At 39.2% G+C, this 13,550-nt stretch overlaps 3 protein-coding genes across 3 annotated transcripts; all 3 read right to left on the minus strand.

Annotated features, from left to right (window-relative positions):
• Positions 1-1,979: 1,979 nt before the first annotated feature.
• ctu1 (cytosolic thiouridylase subunit 1 homolog (S. pombe)) lies at positions 1,980-5,511 on the minus strand. The gene is made up of 3 exons (XM_029438995.1): positions 5,293-5,511; positions 3,395-3,895; positions 1,980-2,941 (listed from the first exon to the last, which is right to left on the minus strand). Exons 2-3 carry the CDS (start codon positions 3,888-3,890, stop codon positions 2,406-2,408), a joined length of 1,032 nt encoding a protein of 343 aa, XP_029294855.1. The 5' UTR covers positions 3,891-3,895; positions 5,293-5,511; the 3' UTR covers positions 1,980-2,405.
• Positions 5,512-5,733: 222 nt separating this feature from the next.
• crybb2 (crystallin, beta B2) lies at positions 5,734-7,834 on the minus strand. The gene is made up of 5 exons (XM_029439022.1): positions 7,750-7,834; positions 7,497-7,615; positions 6,554-6,686; positions 6,125-6,267; positions 5,734-6,021 (listed from the first exon to the last, which is right to left on the minus strand). Exons 1-5 carry the CDS (start codon positions 7,810-7,812, stop codon positions 5,853-5,855), a joined length of 627 nt encoding a protein of 208 aa, XP_029294882.1. The 5' UTR covers positions 7,813-7,834; the 3' UTR covers positions 5,734-5,852.
• Positions 7,835-10,790: 2,956 nt separating this feature from the next.
• On the minus strand, positions 10,791-12,869 carry LOC115013057 (beta-crystallin B3-like). Its single transcript, XM_029439021.1, has 6 exons — positions 12,793-12,869; positions 12,453-12,550; positions 12,083-12,201; positions 11,866-11,998; positions 11,599-11,741; positions 10,791-11,099 (listed from the first exon to the last, which is right to left on the minus strand). Exons 1-6 carry the CDS (start codon positions 12,827-12,829, stop codon positions 10,826-10,828), a joined length of 804 nt encoding a protein of 267 aa, XP_029294881.1. The 5' UTR covers positions 12,830-12,869; the 3' UTR covers positions 10,791-10,825.
• Between the last annotated feature and the right edge of the window lie 681 nt (positions 12,870-13,550).

Raw genomic sequence — 13,550 nt, forward strand, 5'->3', positions numbered from 1 at the left:
TGCTCTTAAATGTGGAGAGGGTGTCTGCCTCCCGAACACAAACTGGAAGCTGGTTCCACTGGAGAGGAGCTTGATAGCTGAAGGCTCTGGCTCCCATTGTACTCTTAGAGACTCTAGGAACCACAAGTAACCCTGCAGTCTGGGAGCGTAATGCTCTAGTTGGTTTATAAGGTACTATGAGATCTTTAAGATATGCTGGAGCCTGACCATTAATTGCTTTGTAAGTCAGGAGAAGGATTTTGAATTCTATTCTGTATTTTACCGGGAGCCAGTGCAGAGAAGCTAATACAGGAGTAATATGATCCCGTTTCCTTGTTCTTGTCAATACACGTGCCGCTGCATTTTGGATCAACTGAAGAGTCTTAAGCGACTTTTTGGGACGACCTGATAACAATGAGTTGTAGTAATCCAGCCTAGAAGTAACAAATGCATGGACTAGTTGCATGGACAGTGTTGATGTAAATGAGTGTGAAGTAGCATTGAAAATAATATAAAATAGCAGAATAATTAAAATAGTATAAAATAGCAGAATTAAAATGATATAAAATAGCAGAATTAAAATGATATAAAATAACAGAATAATTAAAAAAGTATAAAATAGCAGAATTAAAATGATATAAAATAGCAGAATAATTAAAATAGTATAAAATAGCAAAATTAAAATGATATAAAATAGCAGAATAATTAAAATGATATAAAATAGCAGAATTAAAATGATATAAAATAGCAGAATAATTAAAATAGTATAAAATAGCAGAATTAAAATGATATAAAATAGCAGAATAATTAAAACAGTATAAAATAGCAGAATTAAAATGATATAAAATAGCAGAATTAAAATGATATAAATAGCAGAATTAAAATGATATAAAATAACATTGGAAATCATGCCTATCTGTGCCGTACTTAACGGCCCTCCTGAAACCTGAGTAATGAAGTGAAGTACATTTACTCAAGTACTGTACTTAAGTATAATCTGTAAGTACTTTACTTGAGTATTTCCATTTCCTGCTATTTTATACGTCTACTCCAATATAATGCAGAGGCAAATATTGTACTTTTTACCTTTTTATAGGTTAAGATAAAACTTCCCTTGGTGAAATTCACAAGCTCTGCAAGCGGTATATATAAAAGCTCCTCCTTTACCAGCAGCAACATTAAAATGATGAACACGCTTATGGATCAATAATTAAAATTCAATGATATAACATGATATTCTAAAATGGGCTGTACCAAAAATAACTTTACTTTTTGTACTTTAAGGACATTTTTTTGCGAACACATTTGTACTTTTACATACGTGCAATTTTGAATGTAAGTAGTTCTACAATGTGGGATTGGCAATACGTTTAATTACTAAGTAAAATATCTGTGTATTTCATCCACAATATAATCTTAGGTACTTGCACTTTACATGAGTTTGTTCTGACATCTTTAGTTTAGTTACTTAAAGATTTGCACATAAAACATATAAAGAGTTTGACTTTTGATGATTGTGTCATTATTCTTACAAAAAAATGTCTTCATATGTATATAAATATATATAAATATATTTATATATATATATATATATGTATATATATATTTATATTTATATATATAAATATATATATTTATAAATATAAATATATATATATTTATAAATATAAATATATATATATTTATAAATATAAATATATATATAAATATAAATATATATATTTATAAATATAAATATATATATATATATATATATATATATATATATATATATATACATATACATATACATACATATATCTAAATATAAATATATATATATATATTTATACACACATACACCCTTTATTTAACCAGGTAAAATCATTTGTGCAATAACAAAATGTGGAATATTTTTCTTTCGTTTTTATGTTTCTAAACCTCAACTCATACATTTCATGAGATTAATAATTACTGCATCCTGCTCATCAGAATCAAGAAAAAGAGGAGAAACAAGAGGATATGGGAAAATGTATTTATTAAATTATAGTTCATAAAACACTTTGAAATGTGACCATAACTGTCATCATACCCACACCAGATAAAAAAATAAGAAAGCATGCCATTGCCAATGTTTAAAACTCTGTGACAAAAAAAGACCAGAAAGCCAAATACCATGAAAAGAACTGGATACTTGTACCATTAATCTATTATTGAACATTACCATACCTCAAGATAAACACAAATTCTTTAAAACCATTGCAAAGTATGTGTACATCGTATCTCAGTGATCCCTGGTAATCAGCTGTGAACAGACCGTTTAAATATTCCATGCAAACCTTCAATAAATATAAAATGTATGCAGAATTAAAACAAAAAAACACAGTTGACTTGTAAGTCTAAGTCTTTATCTTCAGTCTTATTGTAAATAAAACAGATAACAGTTGTCAAAAGTTTATCGATTTCAGCTTTCTCTCCTCCTTCTCAGTGAGGGGCTGCTGGTTGAGGATTCTGTCATGCAGGCGGTGGTGTTTGCCGATGCCCAGCTTCGGCAGACCTCGGTTCAGCCCCTCCAGCAGCACACAGGACTTGCACAGAGACTGGCTGGAGATGTATCCACAGCGGTTGCAGGTTCCCTGTACAGGCATCTTCACCCCCTCCCGCACAGACAGGTTCTCCCCCGAGTGGATGATATCCATTATGGAGCTCGGCCTTATGCTCTCAAGGTCCTTTAAAAAGGTCCTCGCGTGGCCACGATAAGCATTGGGGGAGTAGATACATTCAGTGGAAAAGTAGTCCAACTTCTTGAAGTAAGCATACAGAACAATCTCTTTCTCATACGCATATTTGAGGGGCTTGCAGCGCGGCACGACCCCTTGACCTTCGCTGGCTGTGGAGATGGCAGTGCAGCGGCGCAGACGAGCTATGTCCCCTCGCAAGATGTTCATCAAAACTGTCTCCGCCACGTCATCAGCGTTGTGACCTGTGAAAAAAAAAAACCACATTGTTACGAAATACATATTCTTTGACAATAAACACACGTGTAACTTTCTGCCACTGTTGCCGTCAGCTTCTCCTGGTTAGGATTCCTTCATCGTTCAGGAGGTTTTTAAGGGGAGACTAATAATCCACAAAGGTCTCCTTCTTTCCAAAACAAATGGACCCAGTAATGAACGCCGGTAAAAACACTGAATAAAGCAGTTTCACGTTTAAAATCAGTGTTTCTTTTTGACGTTTCTCTGATAACTTAACCTCCAGATGTAGGAAAATCCTTTACATGGTGAAATGTAGTTGAAAACTACTAAAATCTAAAACATGTGGCTTTAATCTAGATTAAAAAGTCAATTTATGACATCTTCTGTCAGACAACTGACGCATAACTTTAAGGCTAAGACTGTTTCAAAGTTCACATTGAAATAATGCTATTTGGAGTTACCTGTACATATCTTGTCCACCTTCAGCATGATGGCTCCTCTGTCCAGCGCCTGCCTTCTGAACACACCACAGAAGGTGCAGTTATTCTTCAGGCCGATCTGCTTCACTATAGCGTCCATAGTCCAGCCATACAGCTCCTCGTACGACACAATCTTCAGCGGCAGCTCATACTGTTGCTGATTCCTCTTTACTGTCTCCAAGGAGTCATCTCTGTAACCTGAGATTCCCTCATCCACCGAGAGAAGCATAAGTTCAAGGCCATAGTTGTATCGCTCATTAAGAAGCTTCATTAAATGTGCGAGCACCGTGGAGTCCTTTCCACCTGAAGCAGCAATTCCTACTATTTCCCCAGGTTTGAAGAGATTTGCAGCCACAATCGTCAGATGCACCTCCTCCTCAAAGGCCCAGAAGAAACACGCCTTGCACAGTGAGTGACCCGTTTTTGGACGTTTCAGCACAGCACGCTTGTCAACACAGTTACTGCACAGGACAGGCATCTTGACTGTTGGAGGAAGTTTTTTTTAAAGGATAACAATGTTCAAAATTAGTTAAACAATGTTTTTTCAAGAAAGTCTGTCAAAAAATCTTGCAGACGCAAACAGCTGACCCACAAGTGTTAGTGTCAAAGTTTCATTATTATTCACTTCATGTACCCAAGTGATCTTACACTGTTATTATATGTTTCTATAGTTTAATAAATGTGTCTCTGCTCTGGAAAAGACCTTACACTAAGGAAGAGAACATCATGAAAAACAAAAAATCTGCCATTTGACACCTTTTTTATTTAAAAAACTTTAATTTACCAGAGTTATGCTCATAAGTTTCTTGGAAATAAATCAGTCAGCATGAAAAAAGCATTAAAAAATGACTAATCTACGAAAGAAAGAGGGGGGCAGACAAAATAGTGATTCAAATCATGTTGATTTTGCAGTATGTTTAGCTGGAAAAAGGACTAAATTCAGTTTAGGATGTCAATGTGCACTATAAATTAACTTGATTTTTTAATGTGCTGTTAATAGATATCAATATCCCAAAATTAAATGGACTACACCAGTGGTTCCCAAATGGTTCCGCAGCGCAGGGAAACACTGTACTTTATCTGTACTTTGTCCTACACACTTATTTCACAATATAGAAACAATAAGTCTTATATGCTTTGGCCTAAATATAAATAAAACAATCATTAAAAAAAAGAAATCTGTCAAAGCGAACAAGTTTTAGCCATTTGCGCATGGTGGGAAACATTAGAGTGTGACACATCAAAGGCTCTCTGCTAGTGTGAAGGAGAACAGCTTCTTACAGGGACTAAATAAATGTTCACAGAGTGATGACAGTGATACGATATGTTAGAGAGGGGATTTTTCCCGGATATGAACTCAGGTGTGCCTTGGCCACAGAAAGTTTGGGAACCCCTGCACTACACACCAAAAATGACGGGATGGGTTACAACTGGGCATTTATTCTAACTGTCCAACTACAATACAGTGTTAAAGAAGGAAGTAAGCGACTTGTACAATGCCACAGTAATGTTAATACGTTTATGAGGCATGCCGAATTTTAGAGTTGAATAAAACAACTCATAAAACGTCTTTAAACATCGTCTAACAATAATGTACTTTTAGCAACAAGCCAAGCTAGTTTATTTGATAACTTTGACAGTGGATCTTAGCTAGCTGAGTTAGACGTGAGGTTGTTTGTGTTCAAGAATAACACAAACTAAAAGTGTAAACGGTAATAATACTAAAGTTGCTACAGAAAACCCCTAAACATCTATCTAATTAAAGCACCTGGCAGTTAATTAGCTATCGGAGTATTTACATTAACAGGTCTAAATTAGCAAGTTAGCCAAGTTAAGCTAAGTAACGTTAGTCACATTTTTACTACGTAACATTTTCTTACCAACGTTTCCGGTGAACCGATGTCGGATTTGAGAATGTGGGGATGAGGTACACTTGGAAAATTACTTTTAAAATCTACGTTTTCTTACTTAAACAACTCAAGTATTACACGGCTACAAGTTAAAGTAGCATGTTGTTTCATCATTTGTCGTTTGTCTGCTTCACCGGAAACACAGGAAGTGACGTCACTTGCTATTAGATCTGCAGCATAACCTACCGGTCGGAGTTGGTCAGTGCAACATTAAACTACAATATTAATAGTGTTTTTATGGTACATTTATAGACCATTTAAACAATGTAACATAACTAAAGTTAATTTAATTTCTCCTGTGATGTCCTTTTAAGATGTCAGTAAGAAGTCAGAGTACAGAGGAAAATCACACAACCAAGTTAAATGTAAGCAATAAGGATTTATTAGTTTGCTTCAAAGAATGTCACTATTGCAACAGCTGCAATAGATATCAAAATGCTTTATGGTGTGAATGAACGACAAAAGGGGGGTTGATGCTGGGTAGGAGCAAGGCTGCAGACGTCAAGTGTCATGATAGGAAAGACACAAGCTTAGTTGACGGGGTGAAAAGCACCCCTCTGATGCCACTGCATGTCTCTGACACGACGAACCGACTGGATCTGAGGAATCTGGGCTCCGAACTCAGTGTTGTCCTTATACTCCCCCTTTTCAAACAGGTACTGATAGCCTCTGTAGCCTGGATACTGATAGCCCACCCAACTGGAGCACCAGGGGCGAAAAAAAGGGAAAACAGACAAGTTATAGGTGAAAGGAGTTATTTGCAGTATCACATAACGTCTGTATCCCAAGAGGATGGACTCACGTGCCACTCTGAACCCGAACAGAGGAGACCTTCTCCTGGTAGCCGTGTGCGTGAAAGCTGGGGACATCGTCATCAATGATTTCTATCTTCTTCCCTGCAAAGCTGGGGTTTTCGTAAAGGACAATCTTGTGCTCCTGGCTGTCCTAAAAGAGAGGAGCAAAGTGGATGATTTATTAAAGGAATACTTCACCTCCCTGTGTTACATTGAACAAACTTTTGTTTTTCTTGCATGTCTCCATGGTGAATGAAGAATCAAAAAACGTAGAAAAGTCTTGATGAATTGGAGTAAATGGACGCTGTTTTGTTAAACAGATGTTTTGATGTAGATTTGCTGTTTGGCCCCCATTTACTTCAATTCATCAAAACTTTTCTCCATTTTTAGATTTTGCGTTCATTTATGTATGTGTTTATGTATTGTATCTTTCTTACCACTTTAATCGGGCGGAATGCAACAATGGTGTCACTACGCCTGCTGTTGGTCCAGGAATCCCAGCGAGGATACTCCCCCTTCTCATACACATACTGCTCCCCCTTACAGTTGGCCTGCTCGTATCCCACCCATCTGAGCGGGAGGAGGAGAAAGAGAGAGATGGTTGTGGGATCGGTGTAGAGGCAAAGCTGGACTGGTCATTTTCCTCCTTTTCATACCTTCACTAGAGCTGCTTAGCCGATCAAGGAGATTTCCTGCTTCTTCTCTGTTTTATATTATATTAAAGTGAATATCTTTGGGTTGTGGACTGAAGGAAACGTGAGTAAAGTGATATCTTTACATGTCATGTTTTGTCAGTCCAAAACCCAAAGTTATTCACTTTAATATAAAGCAGGAGATCTCCGTATCCGAGAGGCTAAAAACAGCATTTTCTGCCATTTCAGTGTGAAAAATTACTCAAACGATTATTCAAAACCAAAATAGCTGCCGTTTGTTTTTCTCTTGATCAGCCATGGGGCCTCCCCTCAGACAAAGCATGCATAAAAGGCGCCCCCCACCTCCACCCTTTGTTTATTTGCTTAGTTTCGCTCAATTCCTGGATGCCTATGGGATCATGATTATATTATTTGATCGCATAGACCGTCAACAATTGAGCCAAAATAGCCTAATGTTGATGTTTGAACTTCAGACTGCAATAAATAAAACAATTTAAAAGGTCTTCTAAAGAATCTATTAGTTTCTTACTCTGGCAAAGTGGTAAAAACATTATATTGTACTATTGTATCTTTGAACTATCCCTTTAACTGAATCACACACACATTTAGACTGCTCTATGTGATCATTCACTGAGCCTCCCCTGAAACTGTTTGCCTCGCACTTTAAAAACCTAGATGTTCATTTGTTGCAGCTCTAGTGTCCTGTCTGCCTCTGAGCCACACTCACGGTCCACACAGCACCAATATGGAGCCCACTTTCTCCACGCCTGCTTCCTGGATGTTGTTGCAGGGACCAGTCAGCTCATGGCAGCGTCCTTGGAAGTTTTCCTGCTCATAGATAACCAGCTGTGCAGGAATGGGAGAGAAGTGGAGCGTTGAGTTACTGTTCTTTTTATGTATCGGCCTCCAATTTGATGTTTTTGTAGGATGCGAGGATTCAAATAGTGCAAGTGCTTACTACAAATTGCATTTCCTCTCACCTTAAATGCACTGGTGCCCGGCTGCTGCTGCTTAGATGCAGGGTTCTGGTGGTCTGCGGCCATAATGAATGGATCGGCAAAGATGAAACTGAAAAGAATAATTATTTGTTTCTATAAATGTCTATGGAATGATTCACAAAATAGCATATAATGATTATATTTAAAATGTTAGCAGGTCAAACTGCTGTTAATCCCACTTTCATATATTTTGTTTTATATTATTTACTAACAAAAATGCATATAAAGTGCAGAATTACAACAACGCAACATGCAAGACAGTTTGTCGAGATTAAACCTAAAACATAGCGATAAAATAAAAAGAAATACTGATGATAGACTTTATAAAGAAACACAGTGTGACGGACATGAACCTCTTACCAGTACCTGTCTGTGCCAGTGTGTTTGTGATGGCACGATGAGCTCAATATATACGGGACGCCCAGGGGTGGAAACTCTGCCAACAGTACCCACAGTGTCCAAACCGGCCTGCAGATCGGCCTGCCATAGGCCCAGCACACTGAAATGAGGGGTCACCGTGTAGCCTCCCCCCACCCCGGGGTGTCACACTCCCACAAAGTTATTTCATTAGTTGTCAGTTTTGTCCAGCCAGTCATTGTTCGATATCCACATGATTCAGCACAAACAGTGCCAAGAGTCCCACACCTACAATGAGAGGGGCAGAGAGCGAGAGAAGGGTTGTAATTTACTGTTTTACTCTGCTAGTCAGAATAACAGTCCAAAAAAAACTGCTGAATATTTTCTCATTTGATATTTAATTTCCAGAAAACACTATTAAGGTTTGTTCATGTGCACACGTTGCTTCTGCTGTGTGGACATGAACAAACCTGTTTACTGCACGTGTTATATTTCTCCTGCTGTGGCAGTAAAAGAGTTTAGTGAAGATCAATGTATAAAAAGCTCATTTCATCATTTAATTCTTTGTGATGACGATGGGGACAGAAGTTAATGTTGTCTTGATTAAAGGTTCAGTGTGTAATTCTGAGCCACCTGCTCCAAAGAAATAGGGGCCAGTATTTCACCTCTAAACTGGGTCCATACAATCTCTAATGTTTATATTATAGCTGTAGTAGTTTGACATATTTATTGTATTCTAATTCATTCTTTATGTTGTGTGTTGTGTTGCATTTCCTCCTGTGTAACGCCTGTCAGTCAGTCAGCAGGGCAACAAAACCCTAACTCTACCAAACTGTGAGAAAACTCTGTTTTATAATCTTCAGTTGATCATCTGTGTTCACTGCACTGATGTTAACGGGGCTGCAGTCCGTGTAACGTTACGATAGTTTATTAGTTCATTGGACCTAAATTCAAAGTGGCAGAAACTAGAAAACGACCCAAATATTCGTCTCGTCTTCCCGGTGGCGGCGCAACCAGGAGAGCAGCCGGCCGGAGAGGAGAGAGCCGCCTCCGTCACACGGCGCCTCAGTCAGCAGCCGAAGAGACATGCGCTCAACCAGAACATAAATATAAAGATTTAACATTTTAAAAGATGCATTTAGTTCATTATATTATTAGATTATCTCCGTATTTCTTAGCCTTCCTTAAAAACATCTTGAAATAACCTTTTACAAACAGCAGGTGTTGTATTACATATTGCATTCAAGCTGTTTATTACAAAATGCAGCAGAAACAAATGGAAATGCAGATTTTATTACATAATGATGGAACATTTATTACATGTTATTACAGTTATTACATAATCTGTTGTTACAGGTGTGTACAATGCAAATCCTCCGTGAGGATCCTGGGCATCAATTCTTCTTCAATATTCATCTGACGCGATAAATACTCTGTTGGTATATCTTACATTTGCACATTTCTGCCCAAAACTACCACTTCTAAAAGTGCGTACATATCTTTAATAGTATTTTTGCATATTCTTATTGTAATGCTCTTGATCTTTGCTCGTGAGGATTCTTATTATTCTCTATTAAACTTTAATTCATTACACATTCATTTCAGTTCAACAGACACAGGAAGACATTGTATGAGCGAGCACTGGAACACAGGCCTGAGCCCACATCTACAGGTTTTAAAGAATATATAAAGTGGTGCAAGTATCGTATTCTATGAATATTGAATCAATCAATTTGGCTCCATATTGTAGTGCAACTTGTTTGATTAAATCTAAACGAGGGATGTGGGCTTTATGGCTTTATGCTCCAGTGAAAACAACATATTAAAGTGCAGGAATGTGACACTGCAACCAAGAAATAGTCCAAAATACACACTGAGAATTATAGAATATTTCAGAAATCCACGTAATCTGTATGTGAACTGACTCGACCTCTCGGAGAGCTTCTTCCCTGTGATCCAGTGTGGGAGACGTTAGCATGCTACAGATGTGTTTTTATTACTGACAGCACTGCAGGAGACAGAGGGAGATATATGCTCAAATCTCACTATATTCTCTGTTTTTAATAATATTATGAAGGGAATTATTTCTATTTTTGGAATATTACATCACTAAATAATAGCCTGCATGTGCAATGTGTCATAAAAATCATTAAGTCTGCAGATCTAATATAAATGTGTCATTATTATCAGAATCTTTCAACTGAAACTGTACTTATATTATAGACTCATATTTACATGAGTTTATCAGTTCCTAATGTTTACGTGGAGACCATTTATCATAAGGAAATGAACCTTTAAATGCACAAGGATGACTACTGAAGGGAGAGCAGTGCACGCTGCTAGCAAACACATAAAGTATGACTTCAGCTGCATTGCTGTGAAGCAGATCCACATGTTTACTGGTCATGGGCATGAATTCAGTTTTAAAATGTTCAGTTCATCTTGAGGACACATGTCAGATACATTATTCCTTGTTAATGTCAGTTTTACATCTCTGATAGTGTTTTTGTCTAAATCTTTAGTATCTCAGTTTCCACCTTGACTAACAAGTATGACATCACCAACAACTCCAAGTCAAACAGCTTTTATTCGCCACTGAAACATACATGGCGCTCCTCATTGGGCACAAGCAGCATTTGCCATGGTTAGGTTAAAGGCAGAGGGCAGGCACTGTTGGCAGCATGGGGGTGGGGGGTCCTGCTCAGCTGGCTCCAGCTGTGGCAGGAGGTGCAGGAGGTGCTGGGGTAGGGTCGGGGTCGGGGCTGGGGCCGGGGCCGGGGCTAGGGCCGGGGCCGGGGGCCGGAGCTGGGTCGGGGACAGTGAAGCAGCCCCTCTTGTGCCACTGCATGTCCCGCACACGTCGGACAGACTGGATCTGAGGAGCGGGGGCCTCCCAGTCGTTCCAGTGCTTGAAATCTCCTCTCTCGAAGATGAACTGGCGCCCCCTGTAGCCTGGGTACATGTAGCCCACCCATCTGCAGGAAGGGAACACAGTGATGGATGTCTCATAAAACAACAAGGTCACCTCAAAGCAGATTCACATTTTTAAAATGTTTTTTGCTTCCTTTTTATTCGTTCTTTAGTGTTTTGTCATGTATGGTTGCTCTTGTTGTTTTATTATTATATGCACTGATTTGAGGATTTTAAACTGTAACCTGCAGTTTTAATGATTACCTGAACTTTCAATGCTTTTACAATCCGTACAGTATACAATACCCTCGGACCCTCGCAGAAGATAAGAAGAAACTCCCCAAAAAAACCCTTAAACTAGAAACAAAAGGTAGAAACCTCAGGAAGAGCAACTGAGGAGGATCCGTCTCCCAAAACGGACAGACGTGCAACAGATGTACAGAATAATCAACCCACTAAACAATTGCTTCTGCAACTGTCCATGTTTCACTGTAAATAAAACAAGATGCACACAGGAAAGGAAGTGACATACGGATGAAAGGGGGGATTCAGAGAGGGTCTTACGTTCCGTTAAGCGCCTTCACACTTGCCACACGATCCTGAAAACCGTGGCCCCACAAACTGGGAACATCATCATCATCAATCTCCATCTTTCTACCGGTAAATCCAGGATTCTCATACAGGTGTAGCTTGTGTTCAGCACTGTCCTGTAGAGGAGAAACACACACATGGACAAGTCTTACAAATACCTCCAGTAGAAGGTGTAAACCCTGCACATTTACAGAGATTCATGGCTGCAGGGTCAGCTTTGTATTGAGACTATATACCCACCACTTTGAGTGGCCTTAGAGAGAAGAGGGAGTAGCTGTTCTGACTGTTGGTCCAGGTGTCCCAGCGTGGATACTCGCCCTTCTCCAGAATAAACTGCTCCCCTGTGAAGTCATGCCGATCATAACCCGCCCAGCTGAGAGGAAGAAGAAGGTGAGCCAAGTTATCTGGGAAATGATTCTCCTCCTACATATGTCTTTAAACATCGGGCATTACTTACGGCCCGGACTCGACGATGACAGATCCGACCTTCTCCAGTCCCTTCTCTGTCACATCTTTACACTCGGCAGAAAACTCTGCCTTGCAGCCCTGGAAGTTCTCAAACTCAAACAGCGACACCTGGATCACACAAAGATGCATATTTACCAGCAATACAGTGAGAAGTGAGACTCCATTGGGTGTGGTGAGGATAAAGGCCTTCATGAAGTGGCTCATGTTGTCCACAAAGAAGAAATATCCACTCACAAGTACTTGATGTGCGTTCACCAGGCTACACAGTAAGGAGACTTTATAAAACATTATTTGTTGACCCAATAGTAGGACTCTGTGGATCCTGGTCTCCATCTCTGCACACACTCTTGTTCCAGTACCTTATATGTGGCTCCAGCTCCACCCTGGCTCTTCCCAGCAGCAAGCTGCTCCGGGGCATTCTGCTGCTCCGACATCCTCCTGATCCACTGCTCCTCCACTTTGTGGCAGCAGCAGACACACAGGCAATGCACCATCCATCATGCGTGCATGTTCAAGCACAGAAACACAGACAGGAGGAAAACGCTCAATGTCAAGGTTGCAATTCATAACTCAAATATGAAGATTGTATTCATGTTGGCCTTATAATTAATATAATACAACATATTATATCATTATCCCTTAAATAATACACTTATTAGTCCTTTAAAGTAGGTTCAATGATACTAAAATCATCCAAACCTTGGTCTCCACTTGATGCAGCACCATCTAACTCCATTGCATTGGATTTATAACACCGACTGTGTCCACAGTGAAGTTTTTACCTTGATATGCCTGCTAGGAAGTGGTAGTGTCCCTCGTTTATTTCAGTGCCACTTGTTGTTTGGTGGGGATGAGCCATTAGAGGGCAGGGACAGGGGGGTATTTATGGTTTATTTCTGGCCACAACAGCAGAAAAGGGGGAGCTGTTGATACAGCAAGTCTGTCGCTCACATTGTGTCCGTAACGCTGCCTCTCAATAGACAGCTGTGTTGGCACACGCTGCCCTGCCTGTCCGCATGGCTGCCAGTGAGCACTGTGTGCGGGCACAGGGAGAGAGAGCCAAGAGGATTCAGCAAACAGCCCCGCTCAGCACAAACACACACACAAACATACACACACAGACACACACAGACACACTCGGGTGTTAACCACACTAAGCTTCCTCACGCTTTTCTCCCAAATTAGGGTTAGTGGTATTATCAGCCTATACTTCCATTTACACATCTGATCAAACTCAGAAGTGATTTTAATCAGATGTTGCTGAACTAAATACAACTTTACTGAAGTTATTGGATTAAAACAATGTTTTAAAGTTTGTTATCAGCCCTGACAAAAACCTTCAGTCCAAACAGGTTGGGTTTTTATTGATTTAGCCACAATAACGTCTCTTTAATTAAAAAAAGATGCTTGTGGCTACTTGTTCTGACACTTTCCTGTTCATCCTGTTTTTGTTTTTT

This window comes from Cottoperca gobio, chromosome 9, assembly GCF_900634415.1.
Source record: "Cottoperca gobio chromosome 9, fCotGob3.1, whole genome shotgun sequence".
NCBI lineage: Eukaryota > Metazoa > Chordata > Actinopteri > Perciformes > Bovichtidae > Cottoperca > Cottoperca gobio.

Bases quoted from the DNA above. Each gene is read 5' to 3' on its own strand.
- ctu1 (XM_029438995.1), bottom strand. From the start codon at position 3,890: ATGCCTGTCCTGTGCAGTAACTGTGTTGACAAGCGTGCTGTGCTGAAA. The intron at 2,942-3,394 runs GTAACTCCAAAT...TTTTTTTCACAG, and splicing joins GGTGGACAAGATATGTACAG to GTCACAACGCTGATGACGTG.
- crybb2 (XM_029439022.1), bottom strand. From the start codon at position 7,812: ATGGCCGCAGACCACCAGAACCCTGCATCTAAGCAGCAGCAGCCGGGC. The intron at 6,687-7,496 runs GTGAGTGTGGCT...CCTCCCGCTCAG, and splicing joins ATATTGGTGCTGTGTGGACC to ATGGGTGGGATACGAGCAGG. The intron at 6,022-6,124 runs GTGAGTCCATCC...CTGGTGCTCCAG, and splicing joins GTTCGGGTTCAGAGTGGCAC to TTGGGTGGGCTATCAGTATC.
- LOC115013057 (XM_029439021.1), bottom strand. From the start codon at position 12,829: ATGGAGTTAGATGGTGCTGCATCAAGTGGAGACCAAG. The intron at 12,202-12,452 runs GTACTGGAACAA...TGTGTGATCCAG, and splicing joins GAGCTGGAGCCACATATAAG to GTGTCGCTGTTTGAGTTTGA. The intron at 11,999-12,082 runs GTAAGTAATGCC...TCTTCCTCTCAG, and splicing joins GTCATCGTCGAGTCCGGGCC to CTGGGCGGGTTATGATCGGC.